At 41.5% G+C, this 20,201-nt stretch overlaps 1 protein-coding gene across 1 annotated transcript in view; it reads left to right on the forward strand.

The window, feature by feature from the left end:
* The window catches only part of Adam2 (ADAM metallopeptidase domain 2), a gene marked incomplete at its 3' end in the record, with an annotated part of 57,688 nt that extends 54,639 nt beyond the window's left edge, over positions 1-3,049 (forward strand). Inside the window, 3 exon segments of the mRNA NM_001172910.1 lie at positions 375-534; positions 2,265-2,367; positions 2,727-3,049. Of these exon segments, the coding sequence (NP_001166381.1) occupies positions 375-534; positions 2,265-2,316 (212 nt within the window).
* Positions 3,050-20,201: the final 17,152 nt, after the last annotated feature.

The following is a 20,201-nucleotide window of genomic DNA, read 5'->3' on the forward strand; positions in this document are numbered from 1 at the left end:
AAACAACAATTTCTTAGACAAAACAAAAATAAATATCAATGCACTAAAACACAATTTAGACTTTATTATATGTCCAGTGTTTTTGATTTAAAAAATTCCATTGACTAGAAATCACAGTGCATCTTTAGTATTGACTACCAAGGGAGAAGTTTCTCAGTTAAAAAGTGAGGGTTAGGGATGCCGTGTAGGCTCCAGAAGAGTTTATTTTTGTACTTATACTGTCAAATTATCTTCTTCATTTAAAATTTATTAATCATAAAAGCACTGAATTGTTTAAATTTGTATTGTAGGAGTCACAATAAAATGCCGAAGTAATCTTTCCTGAATTCCTGGTGACTGCCTACTAATTCAACTCTGGTGTTTTTCTTTCCTAGAAACGTATTTCGTTGAAGGTGCTTACCATACCAAGTCTAGAAAATGGCCATTTTTCTTGATCATTCCTTTTTTCGTTATTTTCTCCGTACTGGTTGCTACAGTGGTAAAAGTCTATTACCAAAAGAAAAAATGGAAAACTGAAGATTATGCAAATGATGAGTATGTTGCTTTCACATTTAAATTCTATTACGTTTATAATTTTTGGTATAATAACTTATTAATAGCATGGTAGATATAAATAGTAATAATTCAGATTTAACTTTTGTTTTTATATGGAAATTTAGCATTTAACATGTTAATAATATAATGGATACTCAACAGAAACCAATCATTTTAATCTGATTAAAAATTTGTAGCTGAGTGGGTGGCACATGCCTGTAATACCAGCCCTCTGGGAAGATGAGGTAGGAGGATCTGAAGTTTGAGCTGGGATGGGTAGCATAGCAACTGAGGAGGACTGTCTCAAAATAAGTAATGGTCCAGGCATGGCGGCCCAAGGAGATTGGAGGCTGAGGAAAAAGGATCACCACGAGTTCAAGGCCAGCCTGGGCTAGTCAGGTCAAGACCAGTCTGAACTACACAACAAGACTTTGTCAAAAACACAAAAACAATCCCCTTCAAAAAACAATGGATTTCTGAACATAAACTATAGGAATACTATACTATACTATAAGATAAAAATAAATATTAAGATCGGTATAATTCTCCTTAGGGAAATTTCTATAAAATAATTTTGGAGGGCTGGGGATTTAGCTCAGTGGCATAAGCGCCTGCCTTGCAAGCAGGCAGTTGTGAGTTCGATCCCTGGTACCCATAAAAAACGAAAAAGACCAAAATAATAATAATAATAATTTTGACCTTTGAATTTTATATCTATGTCTTTGTTTTACTGCAAATGAACTTAAATTTCACTAAATTAACAAAACAGTGTGCATGAACTGTATTTCATGGATATATACTGAGAAGTTAATGTGACATTGTGAAAATAGTATGCATTATATGAAATAGCTAATAATTTTAAATAGACCTTGTTAATACTTAGATATAATTTTCTTACATTGGATAACTTTATTGTGGTGAAACTAATATCAAATAACAGTAGGGGAAAATAAGCTAGTAAAACTATAGAGATAAATAGGACTAAAGGTGAAGTGTAGCAAAAAGCTGAAAGACATCAGCACCAATAACAGTTTGCCTATGAAAATGAGCTGCTCTGAGAAAGGTATTCCAGGGACACATGCTCAGAGCAGCACAGATCCTAACAGCTAATCTTGGAAGTAGCCTATCTGTTCATCAACAGATGAATGGCTAAGGAAATTGTGGTGTTTATAGTCAGTAGGGTACCAGCGGGCCACAAAGACGTACTTGAATCTTTTTATATGCAAATGAATGCAACTTGAGACCATAATGGTAAGTGAAATCAACCAGACAATCCAAACTTAAAGGTCACATGGTTTCTCTTACATGAAAGACTTAAGGTATAGATAAGTTAAATAGCCAAATAAAAGGCAGATAATGAGAAACAGGAAGATCTTCCATGAAAGGGAAGGAGACTAAGAGATGGGGGGAGAGGTCAAAGAAGGGAATATAAGCAGAATTGAGATGTGTCATGTACATGTACCAGCTCCCTACCACAAACATAGTCATCCTGCACTATAAACATGTACTCGTACAAAGGAAGAAAACAGAAATAATGTGGATGCTTGCATAATTGCAGATGCTTGTCCATAGTTTGAGGACCTGGAGAGAGGGCTTCCCCAGGTAGCAGATTCCCACCACACCCAGCTCACAGGTTGGGGTTGGGTTGTCATTTCAATACCAACAAAACAGTACAGTGTTCTGGAGGAAATATACTTTAAAATAATTATTTTTATTTTTTTAAAATACAGGAACATTGAAAGCGAGAGTGAACCCAAAAGCTCCAAAGTCTCTTCCAAGTAGACTGGCTGGCAAGGATTCTATGCTGCCACAGTGAGTGTCAAATAGTTCAAGGTATGACAGTGAGGAGGGGTAGTAGGGAAATACACATGCGTCAAGCAGAGGTGGGGTACAGTTCTATATAATAAAAATAAATGGAAAAATACTTTTTTCAGTATTGCAAGTTACATCACAGATGTGGTAAAGGTGTGAATGACACTGCAATTTGTCATTTGAAAAATTCTTGCAGCTCTATGTTTCAATTTCATTTTCTAGTTGAGCTTAATCTTTGAGTAGCTGTAAATTTGAAATGTTGGCTAAAAGTAAATAATGTGCATGAAGTCTATTTCATACTGAGAGTACACATGTGATCTTCACTTTTAACATCATCAGATTTGGTTGGCTACACTGATAACTTTTTCTCCTTTCTTCAGTCTTCCAGAACAAGTATCTTTAGTGGATAGAAAAAAGTGGAGAAGAAAAAATATGCACTACCTTACTTCCTGGAAGTCAAACTGATGTATCGTGGTTTCCAGTGCACCAGAAACTATAGACATTTTCATGTACATGTAACATACATATATGTCGTATATATATGATTCTATAACAGATAATTTATTTGTAAGGAAGGCCTAATTATGAGTTTTACATTACATTTTTCTCATTTTAAAAGTTATTTCACACCGTGTTAGCTAGAAGTCACTAATTCTGTTAGTAGGCATGATATAGAAAAAGTTATAATAAAGGTAATACCATGATTAAAGGCTACAGTGATGTTTTAATTTCCAAAGATTATGTTTTTAATGTTATAATCTGAGGGTTTAATAATGATCTAAGGGTCTGCAAAAAAAGTCTCACCTATGTGTGTGGTCTCAAATTGCCTCCATTTAGCTATAAAATTCTCATTTATCTTTCTTTATGACTAATGCTCCAATGTATAAAAAGACTACATCTTTTTTATCCATTCCTTGGTTGATGTCATTTGGGTGGTTTCCAAGAGTTAGCTATTACAAATTGTCTGTTATTGTGAGAAGCTGAAAGAGTAAATAAGATCCTGTTCAAAAGACAAAAGAAACTGTAATGAAGAAAGGAGAAAGGAAGGAAGGAAAAAGTATATATACATACATATATAGTAGCTAAGATAGTTACAGGCTGGTGATAGAGCTCAGTAGTAGAGTGCTTGCCTTGCACAAGACCTTGAGTTCAATCCCTAGTACCACACACAACAAAAGAAAAGACAATTATGCAGCTAGTTTCTCTTAGTTCACTGAAAATAAATAATATTTGTTTGGACAATATTTCATGCCTTTATCTTGTACTCTGAGTAACCACTATGAATATAACAATACATGATGTATCAATTATCATTACTCTCCAATTATTTTGTTTTGAAAGTCTGGTTTTTTTTTCTCCTTTAAAAGAATTCTCACCTATATGCTGTTTGCAGAAAACACAATTTCAAGTATATCAAGACTTTTAAGTAAAGAGTGGAAAATGTATACAGTACCACAGGAATTTTATACAAAGGAAAGCTGAAGCACTTTAACACTGAAAGTATACAGATTTGATAGAAGACTACATCATGATGCAGAGAGTCAATCTAACTAGAAGGTATATGTCTTAGTTACTGTTTCGTTGCTGAGACAAAATACCCAACTCCAAAATTTAAGAGAGAAAAGTTGATTTAGCTCACAGTTTGTAGAATTTGCAGTTTGTAGCTGGCTCCTATAGAGGGTGGCATGGTAGACAGGATTGCAGAGGAGAAACAGTTTATGGCAAAGCAGGACAGGTAGACAGCAGCAAATGACAAGCAAGGGACCAACTACAGGTAACTAGCAGCAAGCCTCTTTCTGTACCTTACATTGTATTCTAAGGGCAGGTGGCATTCATAGCCTTAATCCCAGCATTGCGCCATGAATCAGTCACACACTTGAGATTCAGCCACCTCTGAGAAATCCACACTTATGATTACATGAGGCTTTGAGGGGGACACCTAGACATAAGCCATAACATTCTTCCCCTGGCCCCCAAAAGACTCAGGCACATCTCTTTATGCCAAAGACATTTAGTCCATCTTTAAGAGTCTCCACGGTCTTAACAATTTTAGCACTGCTACAGAGTCTTAAGTCTAAAGCTTCCTCCAAGATTTAAGGCAGACTCTTAGCTACAAGTCCCTGTACAAATGAAAAGAAAGTTAAACACTTCCAACATTTCTCTAATAGAATCCTTTGATGTCGTGCATTTTACTTCTAACATAATTTTACAGATTTTGGCTTTGAGCATTTTACTGTGTTTTAAAGAAAACTTTGTGTATTTTCCCCACAAACATGGTGTAGTTAAAGTGGATTATTTTAGAGTACGATCAATTTTGGTTGCTGGAAAGCAACAAAAACATGTATACTTTAATCCCACTCCTAATACACACAATTTGAATTTTTGATGTCACTATATTTTTATAGTGTTTATTCTTTAACAAATTATCAGTTATTACCTATATTTTGTCATTACACTTCCTCCTAAATTAACTTACATGCCCTCAGTGTTCAGAAGATTGTGAATTTGACTAATTGTTTTGCTAGATACAGTAATCTTGGTTGGTAGTTCTTTACTTCACTGCTTTAAATATATCATTCTACACTCTTTTAGCCTGCTATGTTTCAGGAAATCTGAAAGTCATGCTGTTTGTTTTTAATTTGATGTTTCTTATCTCTTGCTGATTTCAGTATTCTTTGTCTTGGATTTTTAAGAATTTGATTGATGTACCTTGAGGAGATCCTCTTTGAATTGCATTCAGTGACCTCTGAGCTTCTCACACTGGGATATATATTTTCCTAGATTTGCCAAATTTTTAGCCAGCATTCTCTTAAATATGCTTTTTAGGTCTTTTTTTTTTTTCTGTCATCTCTTCCAGATACTTAAGAGTATACATACGGTAGTTTGTTTGATGATAGCCCACAATTCCTGTAGAACTTCTTTATTCTTTTTTTTTAATTATTTTCCTTATGTTATATATGTCCTGCCTTAGAGTTAACTGATACTTTCCTCTGAGTAAATGTGCGGTCAAAAATTTCTACTGAGTTTTTCCATTCAGTTATTCTATTTTTTATTTCTAGAATTTCTTTATTATTATGATTATAAAGAGGTAAAAAAACAGAAAAGGGTAGAAATAATACAGAATTTCAGAAAAATAAACAGTAATAAATCATAGTTGATAAGTTACACACTGTCATCTTAGAAACAGTTGTTCAAGTACAAAATTAAAACATACAAAGTGACATTCAAATAATGACACTGCAAACAGTTCTGCTCAATGTCAAAAAGTTAGTAATATGGTTATCAGTCCTACACACTTGTTTTTTCTCTTAAAGAGGGTAAGATTAAACATGACAGAACAGAACAGTTCATAACGAAACAATTTAAAGAAACACAGATTTCAAAGCAAGTCTGCTGGAGATCTGTCTATCTTATTGTCTCTAGTTTTCTTCCACATAGTTTGTCCCCATCTTCATACACATTGAACATATACTGAGCATTATAGAACCAATCAAGTCATTACAGGATGATGAAGTCTTTTTAGGTCTTCAAGACCTGATTTTGGGAAGTCAATAATGGCTACCATAATATCTCTCATTCTCTTCGTAGTAGCTGTCTTTATGTGCTGAAATTGAACATAATAGACTAATATCACTAATCACTCTGAACAGTGAATAATAGTATTGCTAGATTTTATATCATAGTGCTACAGAATTAGCACTGGGTTTCTTAGTGTCTCTTCTTTAGAGTATCTATTCATTACATTGTGTATTATATAATCTGTTCCTGCAAATAGTTTAGAAATTCTTCCCATGTGTGAATCTCTACATGTATATCTATCCCTTCTGTATTTTAGGGAAAAACAGATCAAAACAAGACAACAAAACAAATTCCTAGAAAAACATGAAATGAAAAAGACATATAAGACCACAATATTAGGTAACCTACAGTAGTTACTATGCCTTCTCTTGTTATTTTTAATAGAATTGTTCACACCCTCAGGCATTATATAGTTAAGCATAGCATTACATAGCTATTTTTATAAAAATTCCTTTGGAGTCATTGTAGGACTTGAAAGCAATTAATAATCAAAACCAGAATGGATATCTTTTACATCTTGTCATCTTCAGAGTAGTTGCCTCTACTCTTAGACTTGATACTATCAAGCATACCAAATTCAAATAAAACCAGTCAAGGCAAAATAACGGTCTAACAAGCCAGCTTCAAATAAGATCAGTCATAGTAAGACAATGTAAGTAATACAGGGTTTCAGTTTAAGTTAGTAGGAAATTAAGGATAGATACCATGGTATAATCTGGTATTTTTTGGTTAGCTGTCTGTGCCCTCAAATCTCATATGAGTAGACCAACTGGAACAAAATATAATCAAACTAAACAGAGTGATAAGACTACTGTGGCTTTTAAATCCTGATATACTTTTAACAGTGTCCTCTGCCTTCCTTTTTGAGGCAATTCTTCACCTTTCCCATTCTCAGGATGCTTTGTATATTTTGGATCCCACTAGCTCCTTTAGTTTTTAGACTAGGGGGGTCAACCGCTTATCTATCTGAGTGTTGCTGAACCTTTTTACCCCTGAGCTTGATCTTGAGCTGTACTCCTTTACTTACTAAAGCCACAAGGTTTTCCTTCCTTCCAGCTGTGTAGTTCTACACTGCACAAAAGTGTCATAACTTTCCAACCTATCTGTGGCTGCTGGATGAGTTGTCCCTATTTCTCTCTGGTTTCCTGTCACATATAGCATTGTTTTCTCATCTTTGACTTTCAGTTTATTAACCCTCTTTCAGGTTGAGTGTATTTCCTATTCAGAGCCTCTCTATGGATCCTGCCTCCTGATCTACTCTGCCTGTGTTTCTTTTTTGTTAGTGTATCAAGGCTATCTATATTAAAGATTATAGCTTACCATCTCTGCCTCATCTCTGCTATTCTATTCTTCTGCTATTATTTGTCCAGTTTACTCCTTCATTCCACTGTCTGCCCCATTCATTGAAGCCTCTCTGTCATTGTTACTGGAATCCTGATATTTTTTCATCTCTCTCTCTGGAATGTCCTTCAGTATTTTTTGTAGTGTTGGGTTGGTGGCCATGAACTCCCACAGTTCCTCCTTGTCTTGGAAATATCTTGTTTCTCCATTAATTTTGAGAGAGAGTTTTTCCCAGTACATTAGTCTTGGTTGGAGGTTACTTTCTTTCAGGGCTTGGACTATTCCCCTCCAGGATCTTCTCGATTTAAGAGTTTGTGTTGATAAGTCTGTCGTTATTTTGATGATTTTTCCTTTGTAGGTGATCTGCTTCTTTTCTCTGGCCGCTTTTAATATTCTGTTCTTGTGGTGGATTTCTGGAATCTTGATTATTATATGTCTGGGTGTAGATCTATTTTGGTTGTAGGTGGCTGGAGTTTTGTATGCCTCATTTATCTGGATATCATTTCTTTTTCCTATGCTTGGGAAGTTTTTCTTAATTATATCTGTGAATGTCCTTTGTAGTTCATTTGTAGTTACTCCCACTTCCTCACTCACATTTTTTATTCTTAAGTTATAAATCCTCCTTTTGTCTTCTAGCCTTTGAATTGTTTCTTCCTGGTTCCTTGTTATTTTTAAGAGATCTTTTCTTTCATGATCACATAACATAAATCTCTCTTCAAGTTTCAAAAGGTTAACTTTAGTTTCTGTCAAGGTATTTTGACAGCTTTTCAATGAAGTTTTTAGTTTCCTGGTAATCTCTTTGGATCTGTTTCATGTATTCTAGATTTTGCTTATGCTCTTCATCAAAGATTTCTCTTCCTTTTCTGAGTTCCTCCATTCTTCCATCTGTGTTCTCTTGGAAGGAGCTTATCATTTCTTTAATTAATCTTTTTATATCTTGCTTTACTTGGATCATAAGTACAGATTTAAATTTGTCTATGAGGTCACGAAAGTATTTCTTTATATCAGCTGATACTGTGTCTAATATTGCATTATTACTGCACTGGTTCTCTTCTGTATTTACCTCTTCTGGGCTTCTTTTCCCAGGGTCAGCAGCTGGAGGGTTTTTTTATTTCTATCTCTTGTCATGTTTCTGGTTTCTTTCAGACAGGTATGTCCTGGGGGTCTCTGGCCCTCTCAATATTGCTTAGGGTCTCTCCGAAGCATGCTGACTGGGGTTTTGCTGCCCTCCCCAATTTGCTGTTATCTGAGGTACATGCATGAATGCAGGGACTATGCAGGCTAGCCTCAAGCCTCTGAGCCAGGAGACCCACAGTTCCCTTCAGAGACTTAGGCTGTACCTTGTGGACATCACAGAGTTGTGACCTTTTTGCCCCTGGCTACTGGGTCCCAACCAGAGGCATAACTCAGCCCCAGCAGATTCCACCAGTCCTCTCTGCGCCAGGGTCAGCCGACTGACACTGCCATGGCTGCAGGCTCTGCCCAACTCCAAGATATCCTCCAGCCAGGGACAGCAGCCCCGGGACCCAATCCCCAGCACTCACTGGGAATCAATGCAGTTCTCCATCTTGGCTCCACTCCACACTGCATGGGGTCCTCCGGCCAAGGGCTCGGGACTCAACAATTCCCATTATCAGTGGCCATGGCTTTAGCTCCACCTTGAATCGCCTGACTCCACAGCGCTCCCAGCACAGCATGGCCTGGTCTCAGTGAGCACACAGGGTTCCAGCCCTCCACTCAAGATTTTCCTTCCTCCACAGAGGAAGATTCTAGCTTGATATGGTTTTTCCACATCTAGATCAGCATCCTGCCTTTTCAGAAAACTGCACGGCACCCAGCTTTGGCACCCAGGCGCATGGCCTCCTCCAGCATGGCCAGGCAGTTCCTGCTGCTCCGTGGGCCCAGGACCAATTTCCAGTACTCACCGAGAGCCAATAAAGCTCTCCATCTTGGCTCCACTCCACACTGCACCAGGTCCTCCGGCCAAGGGCTCGGGACTCACCAACTCCTGTTATCAGCAGCGTGGCTTCAGCGCGACTGTCTGATTCCTGGGCGCACCCAATGCAGATCAGGTCTCAGTGAGTGTGTCAGGCTTCAGCCCTCCACCCACGCTTTTCCTTCCTCTTCCTAATTTTATTTTTCCCTTCGGTTTGCTTCTGGCCCTCTTCATGTTGTCAAATTCTAGCATCTGATCTGTTTTCCCCTGCAGAGGTCTCTATCCAGCTTCCATCAAGACGCCATGTTTTCCAGTCTCAATTTCTAAAATTTCTTGTTGTTTGCTTCTGTTTCTTATTCATGGATTGCTTTCCAAATTTCTTTTAAATTTCCATCCATATTTTCTTATAATTCTAGGAATTTCTTTGCACATTACTGGCTAAGTTGTTTTCCTTCTGTGGTATCATATTTCCCTAGATTTTCCAAATCTTTGTTTTTTTTATACTGATTACTGAACATTTGAAGGCTTTGACTGTCTCATAAATCACAGTTTCCCTTTTTGCCATGATTCTCAAACTTTGAGGTCATATGTAACCTTGATGCTCTTAAGAATTATTAAGAATCTTAAAGCATTTTAGTTAATGTGAATTCCATTCATGGATATTTATTATACTAGAAATTAAAATTTTTACATATTTATTAATCCACTAAAATAATAGTGTACCTATGTAAATATAAATAACATGGTTTTTTTTTTTTTTAAAAAAACTGTATTTTTAAAATTTCATGAGAAGAGTGGCATATTTTTCAAGTCCTTCTCATGTCTCTTAATAGAGACAGCTGGAGACTGATACCTGCTTCTGTGTTCAGGCTGTTATGATATCACATTTTATGCAACTTCTAGGAAACTCTGCTGTACATTTGGGAGAACATGAGAGTAGAAAAGATAAATTCTAGCACTGCTATAAAAATGGTTTTGTCACAGGCCCTTAAAAGGTTCCCAGAATTCTCTTTAGTAACCAGACCTCATTTGGAGAAATATTACTTTATTTTTTTAAGTTTGTATTAATGTCATTATAGGAATAGAAAAGAAAAAGTAATAGTTGCACTATAGCATGTTTTGATATAATTGCATGAATATTTATCAACAGTGTTTAGCTCATTTTAAAATGTAAAAGGTAAGATCTACATGGTATGTGGTAAAATATGCATATTTACTACCTGTCTTTGTTTTGTGTCACTATAACAAAATATTCAAAATTGAATATTTTATAATAAAAAAGTATTTTTCATTTCTGCAGATCGGGTAATCACCTCTGGTGCATCATAACATAGTGAACGGCATGGAGTGGGAGGAAAGGGATCCAGGAAAAAAAGGAAGCAAGAGACCAAAGAAGGACTAAGCTCCTTCTTTCATAACCACCCCTTCTGTGGGCACTATTGTATACATTGGTTCATGAACGCTTCTGTTTGCAAACAATTTGTTTCACAAACAAAAGCATTCAGCAAAATTTTACTTTTCACACTCCACATTGGGTGCCAAACATAACCACAGCCATCTGCTCCACACAAACACAAACACAGCCGTCTTCCCTCAAATAGTAAAATAAATCAAGTTTGTAAACTGAAGCACCGCTGTAACACAATGATATCAGCATTCATCCATTCACAGGGGTAGTCATGACCCGATCACTTCCCACACGGACCCTTAGGTTTCCACCATCTTTGAATACCATTGCATTGAGGACCAAGGTTCAAGAACACAAATCACTGGGGGTTAAATCACATCACCACCTTAACCATTCTTAGCCAACGGGCAGCCCAGTCGCATGACGTGTGTTCATATTGTTGCTTCACAGAAATGGCAGAGGAAAGCTGCTCACAGAGAGACAAGGGAGGCATGGGGAGGGACAGACATCTTTCCAGGTTGCACCCCAGTGACCCTCTTCTCCTGACCAAGCCCTATCTCCTTATAACATGTCAGTTACAAACCCATCACTAGGCCAATCCAGTCACCTTCCAAAAGCCTCACCTCTGAGCCTATGAGACTTCTGAGTGTTATTCTTGATCTAAACCAAAACACCTCTCTGTTCCCACTACCCTACATTGTGTCTTTATGAATTCGACATCTCATACAAACTGGATCATATAAACATTTCATATAAATTGGATTGTATGACATCTGTCTTTCTGTGACTTGCCTGCTCCATTGCACATATCTTCAAGGCTCATCCATGCAGCAAGTGCTAGAAGTTTCCCTCTTCAGGTTTCATAATATTCCATTCAATGGACATGGAATATTTTGTTTATGCATTCATCCATAGATGGGCACTTTGATTCATCCATAGATGGGCACTTTGACTGTAACTATTACCTTTTTTATTTTTTTGAGTGTCATAAGCAGTTCTGATCTGACCATCAGAAGTCTGTGGACTTTTTTCTTCTGAGCATTTAGGCTGTGAGAGGGTAGTAGTGAAGGCAGGCATGTGACTGAGGCAAGAAATCAAACTACACTTGTTTGACTCAAAAGCCCATTAGCCTGATGCCAAGTCCTGCTGGCAGGGTAAAACGGACTTTATCCTGTGTGCTGTGGGATCAAAGCAGAGAGCCAAGAAAGACAGCAATATACATTCAAAGTCTTAATTGAAAAAGTGACCTGAAAAGAGAGAAACATTAATTACACTCCTAGTAAAGATGAAATGCTTGTTTCGCAGGTTGTTATAATCCTTCTGGGAAAAACCACCATCTCCATGTTCTGTGGTATCAGCTGCATTTTATGTGCATTAAGAATTTGCAGATGGTTTTGTTCTTAACCACAAAATCACTTGGCAGGAAATGTTAAACCTTTATAAAAGTTAGTGCTCAGGCCACCCAGAAACCTGTCTGAGATAAACCCAGCAGCCAGACCTGGTCATGACGGGCTCAGAGGCTAAGGTGGCATCACTCACATGGCTTCCTTCCTTTTTATCACTGACCTGCATTCTCCCCAGCTGCAAAAGGTCAGCCTCCTTGAGTAGTTTTCTGACACTGAGGTGACAGCTCGATCTTAAGTGGAATTCAGAGGAGTAAATCCCACCGTCCCCTGCAGAGTTGCTCAGAGACCCAGCTTATACCTCTTCTTCCAGGGCACCCGCTCTGGCCTGGAGGAGTCCTCTGTGAGTGTCTCCTGCTTCTCCTGGGACTGATGGCTGCTGAGACAGGTCAGAGAACGAAGCCTCCCTCTCTGCCAGGTTGACCCTTACCGCATCTCATGCGTGTGTTTGCTGAACGCTAAAGGCCCAGGGCTTAGACATGCTTGACCACGGACTCCATGGGCTCTCTGTGAGTCTTAAGCAGATGCATCTACTGTTTTACCTGAAAATTTCAAGTCTGGTAAAAACTTAAAAAGGATGTTTCCTTCCTTTCTCAGAAAAGGAAAAACAAGTTTTTACGTGAGGGGGAGGCAAAGCCAAGTTAAATGGCTAAGTAATTTCATAATAACGAGCTCCAGGTTTTAAGTCTTAGGACTTCAGTGTCCTTGTTTAACCTGAGGACAGCTCAGAGCCACTGTGACCCCCAACTCAGAACATGTCTGGTGTCTTCCATCAGCCCCAGCCTCCTACTACCAGGTGCCAAACAAAGGAAAAGAGAGAAAATGTGGGAAAAGGAAATTATAGGTGGTCAGGGACAAGGGTTCTTTTTTGGTTGAAGGGCATCCCAGCACCCACATGACTCTTTCCCCTCCCTCACAGCTGGGAGTCTTTCTCTAGAATACAATAGCTCCTTCAGGCTTCAGGGACAGCAGGTTATTAGTTACATGGCTTATTTTTTAGAGAATTTTTTCTTGTAATATAATTCATTTAGCTACTTTCAGAAAAAAAGATGAGGAGTAAAAAGTTGAATCTTTCTGCACCAGTCTAGAAGCTACTATAATAACTATGAAATTATTAGTAGTAGTATTTTCTAAACCTCTTTTCAAATATGCTTTTAAGTACATGTGTATGCACACGAATATGGATGTGTATTTCCAATATAAATGGAATTGTGTTGCTTTTCCGTTTAATGGGCCCTGCATGGATTCTCCATCTGTGTACACAGATTATTTTAATGACTGCACAGGGTTCCATAATAGAGATGGACTACGATTTATATGGCCCTCTTCTGTCACCAGGCATTTTGGGTTGCTATCCCAGCCAAGGAATGCATTCTAAAAGATGTTGTCACTGGTGCTATCCCATCACCAGGCCTCAGCTGTCAGGATTTCATGTTTATGCCTTCATGGAAAAAACCTTGGTAGTTTCTTCTCATTTTTTCACATTGCTCGTGCTGCATTATAGTGCAATGCTGAGGGGCTGGAAATCTGAGTTCCCACACGCAGACTTTCCACTTCAAATCCTCCTGACCTTGACCTAACACGTGAAGACCTCACAGCCTTTGCCTGTTAAGTGCTGGCTTGACTCCATGCAACCTGGAAAGGAAGAGCCGGCAGCGTGAGAGGGTGGCACGCGGCACCTGAGTGCCTCTGTCCTCTCAGAGCATCTCCGAGCCTTAACTCCTGGCTGACTTGCCAAGCAGCAGAGTCACAGGTACGAAGTTCGCTCTTCTCTCTCTGACTCTGTGACCAAGTATGTGACCAGCCACGCAGGACCATCAGGTTCATCTGCTCTATGTTGAATCAAAGAACGTCATTTGTTTTAGAACGATAATTTCCAAAATAAGGCAAAGTCAACATTCAAGCCTAGCTCTATGGAGTTGGAGGGGTCTTCTGTGCTTCAAATCACCACCTCCCCATGGCCGGACATGCGGGAGTCCTTCATAGCAAGAAACAGAGAGGCAGGGACAGTACGCATCTCAGGAGGCTTGCGCTATGGCTCTCAGGGTCTGCAGCTCCTCTCCCCATTTTGGGGAAAGGACACAGAGCAGATCCAGGGGCTGCCATCTGCATATTCTGTCACTTCATCTGGGCTGAGGAATAGCACTGGGTGTTGGTTATATGGCTCAGCAAGAAGTTTAGAGAAAAAGAAAAAAATCTGATGTGTAAAGCTTGATTTTGCCATGCTGGTTGCATCTTGAACCTCGTGCTGTGTCTTCTGGCCTATTTCAGAGGACACTGCCCCAGGGATTCGGAGCAAGGTGAGTAAATACTAGGAGGTGGACGTGAGAAGGAAGCAGTTGCTGGTCCCAGCCTCTGAGGAGCAGAATCTCCAGCCTTGCTCTGTGTCCCCTACAGCGGACACCAAACACCAAACAACTGCAGAAAGCTGCTATTGGACTTCAACAGCTGTCCCCTTGCCTGGCCAGGAGGCAAATAGACACAATGTCATTCCAGGCAGAATGACAAAGAAGAGAAGATTAAAAGGGAGACACTTTCTTAGGATGTGAGGAGGGAAGATGTGCCTGGAGGTCCTGTCCTGTGGCTCTCCCACTGGTGGCAAATGAGGTGACCGAGAACATGCCCCAGGCACCTGGAGTCCAGTAAAATGTCAGGCACAATGTTTTTCTCCATTGTGTCCCAGCTCCCTGGCAGAGCCGAGCAGATTTATACCAGGAGTAAACTGGAGTGGGGGCCAGGATGGATGGAGGAAGCGCCACCATTCAGGTGCTCAGGCTCCAGGGACCCTTCAGATCCTCACATTGAGATCAGCACCCTGCTTCCCTGCTGCTTCTGGGAAAAGACCAGGCCCTCCCAAGCCCCTTTTCTTCCTCACTCCCTCTCCTCATTCTCAAACCAAGATGCGCTGTGGTTGCCACCACAAATTGCCACAAACTTGCAGGCTAAACTGGCAGAAATTTGGTCTTCTTCAATTCCGAGGAACAGAAGCCCAAAATCAAGAGGCAGACTTGCTGGTTCCTTTAGAGAAGTGTGAGGCAGAAACTATCCTATGCCTGAGCCCCAGGCAGAAATCCTGGGCAATGTTGGTCTTACAGCTACATCACCCCAATCTCTGTCTCTGTCTTCATGTGGCCTCTGCCTCAGTGTCTCTCTGTGTACCAAGTCTCCTTTCTTCTCTGAAAAGGACAGCAGCCATTGTGGTTAGAATTTACCCTAAATTCACAATGATCTCATCTTCAGATCCTCAGTTATATCTGCTAAAACCTATTTCCAAGTGAGGCCCCAGGAACTGGAGATGAAACCCAGACACATCTTTTAGGAGGAACACAATTCAGCTCACTACACTGGAGTGTGATGGTAATAGGGTATGAATTAAAAAACCGTATTTCACCAAAAATTGTAATTTACATCACTTAGCTTTTAAAGTTAATTTTAATTATCACACTGAGGGGCATGGCCAGATATCTCCATGGACGGATTTGTCAGACAGGCTTGGAACTATGTGATGCAAATGAGAATAAAAGCAGAGATATTGGCCTGGAAGCTCTGCAGACCAAAGGAGATGAGAACTATAAATTCTCCTCTAATCATGAGTTTCTGTGACTTTGAGCTGAAAGAAAAGGCAAGAAGAGGCACAGCTCTTGGTACAAGAGGCCTCTTGGATGCTGATAAATTCTAAGTGGTTCCTTTCAAAGCATTCACCTTGGCCCTAACATCGCTTTACGGACTCCACCATAAACACCTCAGAAAGCACTGAGGCAAGGCCCCAGCGGTTCTACACTCCCAAAGGCCTCATCCTGGTTTATTTTAGGGTCCACAGCTGTCCCCAGTTCACCTAACTCAGGTGACAACTCCGGTAAGAGTAGAGCAGATCCATCTGTTGACTTTGGGCCGAAGGTGATCCGGGAATAGAGCTGCACTGGAAAGCAGAAAAATCACAGCCCAAACCCTGGGGTCCTTTAGGAAGCACAGATTCCAGAGTCCTCACCTCAAGTTTCCTCTTTCTCTCTGCTCTTCCCTGTCCTCTCCCCTCCCCCACTCCCTCTGGTGTTTGCTGAGCCCCTACTCTGACCTCGCTTTGACAATGTGAACAACAGACAAGGATCAAGCTCACAGGATGCTACTGGCCAGACCAAAGCAGTAGGTAACTCTGGTCTCCTTCCATGGCTTTAAGCACAGAGATCATAATAATGATATTAATTACCATACATTGGTATGGCTCCTACATGTCAGGCAATTACCTCAAGCCTTACAAAACTCTCATTTTATAATGAAGAGGCCCTGGATGAATAAGGTTCCCAGCTAATTAGTGCCAATACTGAGGCTAGAAATCATAGACATATATGCTATATTCTCAGTCCATCCTTGTGGGGTGTGATGACACCTTTAATCCCAGCATCCTTGGAGGCTGAGGCAGGAGGACAGAGTAAGTTTCAGCCCAGACTGGGCAAGTTAGTAACTTACTTGCTTCTTTTTCAAAAGAGAAGGAAAAAAGAAAATTAAAAAAGGGTTGGGGATGTAGATTTGCAGTTTTGCAAGGCTTTGAGTTCAATCCTCAGTACTGAAAAAAAATAGGAAAAATAATTTTAAACATAAGTTCCATCCTTTATCTCCAGGCTCAGGAGCCTGAAAGGAAAAAGCACTGTCAGCTGGACAAAGGAGACATTTGTCACTGTTCTGTGGGATGAAAAACACAGCCTTATCTTCTGTAAATGAGGCCGTGATAGTATCAGCTGGGCACCAAACCAGAGGGGACACTCTGATCTCCTCCCTGTCTGGCCTTCACCTTTATCCCATTCAGGACATCGGTCTGATGGGCTTTTATGTGGGTGGACAGATTTATCTTTCTGCCCTCTTTCATTTTTTACTGACCCTTTTGGCATCTATTTGCTCTTCTAAGGACAATTTCAGAACAAAGACCTGTCCCCACCCGCTGGGTCCCTCTGAGAACCAAGCTCCATCCCTGAGCTAAACAGCAGCTGCTTCTGGCAGGGGGACTGCGCTCTGCGAGCCAGAACCAGGACCGAGGCTGACCCACAGTCCACGCGCTCATCACCACGCAGAGGGCAGCCGCTGATTCTCCACTGTAACCGCAATCACAAATCAGTGGGTGTTTTAGTAAACAAACCAGCATGGCTTTCATTGGGAAACATTTGAAAGCAAATATCTTTGCACTGTCTCCTTAGTGGTCTGAGATTCTGATGGAAAAACAACTCTGAAGGCATGGAACATTGTAGAGAGTCCCATTGACTTGTTTGTTGAGTATCACATTTAGAGAGGGTGACCTGACTGAATAGTATCAGGAATTGTGAAATATCATTCAAAGTGTTGACAGTAAGAACATGGAGATGGTTAAAAAACAAAACCATGTGTTCAGTTCCTGGGGTGCAAATGGAATACAAGGAAATTCGTTCTCAGAGATGAGCAAACCTGGGAGAGATAAAGATCTGTGTTTGGGCTCTTCAGAGCCCAGTGAAACAGAACATTGATTTCCTTGCTGATGAACGTTTAAAAAAAGTGAGACTCAGCAATGAATAAGCTGAGCTGTTCAGAGTATAAGAAATAACGCACCCTGGACCTCAGTCATCAAATGGCAGCAACACAGATCAGAATAACTAATAGGCACCATTTCTGCTGATTTTGGGGATTCTTCCTGAGGTGATTTGATTTTTTCTAATTTATACCACGGATGTGGGCAGCTTGGGGTGTTGATGGAAGTGTTCGGTTCCAAAGAGGTGGCCGGGACACCTTTGGTGGCAGTGGGAACCGCACAGTTCCAGGCTATGAGGCTTCTGTGGGTGACAAGCCCCAGGAAGCTCTGAAGTTGTGGGGATGGGGTTGGAGGGGAAATGGGCTCTGAGTTACCGGTTCCAGGTGGCACTGGCCTGTCACCACTGCAGGGCCCTCACTGCTGGGACCGCTCTGTCCCTGTTATGCTGACCCTGTCCTGTGTCAGCCACAGCCCTGGGCCCCTTTGGGGCCTTACAACAGTGGATAGAAAGCAACAGTGACAACTCTGATGTTGCTTTCTCCATGGCTCAGACCAGCCCCTCACCCCTTCCCTTAAGGACAGCCCCAAGGGAACAGATGCCAAGAGAAGCAGCCTGGCCTGGCTCTTCTCCCCACAAAGGCCTTGGGGCTTTTAGGGGGTGCCTCCCTCAGCTCCACCATAACCAAATACCACACATCCGGAGACCAGAATGCAGAGAGTCATTGCCTTACAGTCCTGGGTCGCTAGGTCTGAATCCGGTGTGGTCAGGACTGGTTCCCCCAAGGCCTGTCTCCTGGGCTGAGGAGGGCTGTGTTTGCTGCGGAGCCCTCGGAGCGGATCTGTTGTCTAACCACCTCTTATAAGGACCAGTCCTTGAGGGTCAGGGGCCCTCCTAAGGACCCTATCCCACCTCAGTCACTCTTTAAAGGCCCATTGGGACCAGGGTATATAGCTCAGCCACACAATGCTGGCCTGGCAAGCATGAGGTCATCAGCTTGATTCTTAGAACTAAAAAATAAAATTAAAATTAAAAAGACCCTCTCTCCATATACATTCCTCTCCAAGATCCTAGGGCTTGAGTTTGGCCTGTGGAACCCGGCTCTTGTGCTTCCTGTGAGTCCTATCCTGTAGCCCTCAGCTCTGCAGACTCCCACCGGTCTCAGGGATCCCCTCTCTGACCACTGCGCCAACCACTCAGCAATAGCACCTTCTCTGGCCACCTTACCTGCTGGCTGGGAGGCTGCAGGTGCCTGAGTACACACATTCACGTACACACACGCACGCACGCATGCATGCACACATGTGTGTGGCACATTGGTAGGATGTCACAGACCAGGCTCCAAGGAGGAGATGGGGACTTCAGCTCATTCCCTCCATGGAGTTTGTTTGCCCATTCCAACAATAGAGAAAGAATTTCAGGACACAGCAGAGAGAGGACCTGGCAGATTTACCAACTGCAGTGGAGTAAGTGGGTGCTCAGGAGAAAATAAGTGGTGGGTGCTTGGTAGAGACTCACTGAGATCTGGGGTGGGAGCCATGTGCTCGGTCTCAGAGATTTCCTTTCAGATGAGGGATCTTGGGCCCTACACATAGCTCAGCAGCACAGCGCCTGCCTAGCAAGCACAAGGTCATGACTTCGATCCCCGATATAAAAAAATAAGAGGGTGATCTTTAAGATTCTTTAAGACATTTTGCTAAGAACATTCTTTGAATCCTTTGAGCTTGTTGCTTTTATCTTATCTACTACGTTCATGTCTGTATTTACAGTGCCTTTAAAGGGTTAGGGTATGGTGGTTCTTGAAAGAAAAAAAAAAACCAAGCCTTGTGACTACAGATGTGGGGTACAGACATGGGTAACTTTGGGTAAATTTGATCACAAATTGGGTAATTTCTATCCCACCTCAGAAATACTGGTGTGGAGGTAAAGATTGCTGTGATCCCCTATGCGGACTCCCTATGCCCGGTTCCTCTCACCCAACCCTCCCTCCTCCGGAGCCCGGAACCATTGCTCAGGGTCCACACCAGACATCGACTCTGGGCTCCAAAAGTTCTGCTAAGACAAGGTGCTCGATGACTGTTTAATTTGTCTGTTGCACAAACATGCACAGCTCCCTGGGTTGGCAGCCAAGAGTTGGGGACAATGGTGTCCCAAGGATCCTCCCACCAGCAGGCCACACTTCTAAGCACCAATTGTGCCCAGTCTGGGTATGTCTCTTATGGCCACTGTAACCTGTGTGTTGACATGAAGGGAACTGAGATTCCGGTGTTATCTGGCGAGGCCTGGACTAGAAGCTTCAGTGTGTTTACCCTGCCTAAAGCCCTCCTCTCCCCTCAGCACAGAGAAGAGGTCTCCCAGAAGACAATGCACAGCCTGCGGCCCCCAGCACCCTGATCTGTCTCCTTAACAGTGAGGTGACTTGGTTCATCATCCCCCAGGTCTGACGTGAACTGGTGCCCTGAGGGACTCAGGCTGCAGCTGTCCACGGGGCTTCCTTGACCATGGGGTGAGGATAGAGCCATGCAGCTGGGGGTGGCCTTTGGCTCTAGAATTCATAGGGCTGGGGTCCAAGCTCAGGTAGTTTCTAGAAACAGAGCAGCTTCGGCTGAAATCTGCTTTGCACCTCCCTGCCTGTCAGGGCCTTGGGGGGCGGGGCAGGGCCTGCGCTTTTTGCCCTGTCCCAGCCTCATTGCCTTATT

The sequence above is a fragment of the Cavia porcellus genome, unplaced genomic scaffold (genome assembly GCF_034190915.1).
Source record: "Cavia porcellus strain 051 isolate PalLab524CR breed Dunkin Hartley unplaced genomic scaffold, mCavPor4.1 scaffold_24, whole genome shotgun sequence".
NCBI classification, from domain to species: domain Eukaryota; kingdom Metazoa; phylum Chordata; class Mammalia; order Rodentia; family Caviidae; genus Cavia; species Cavia porcellus.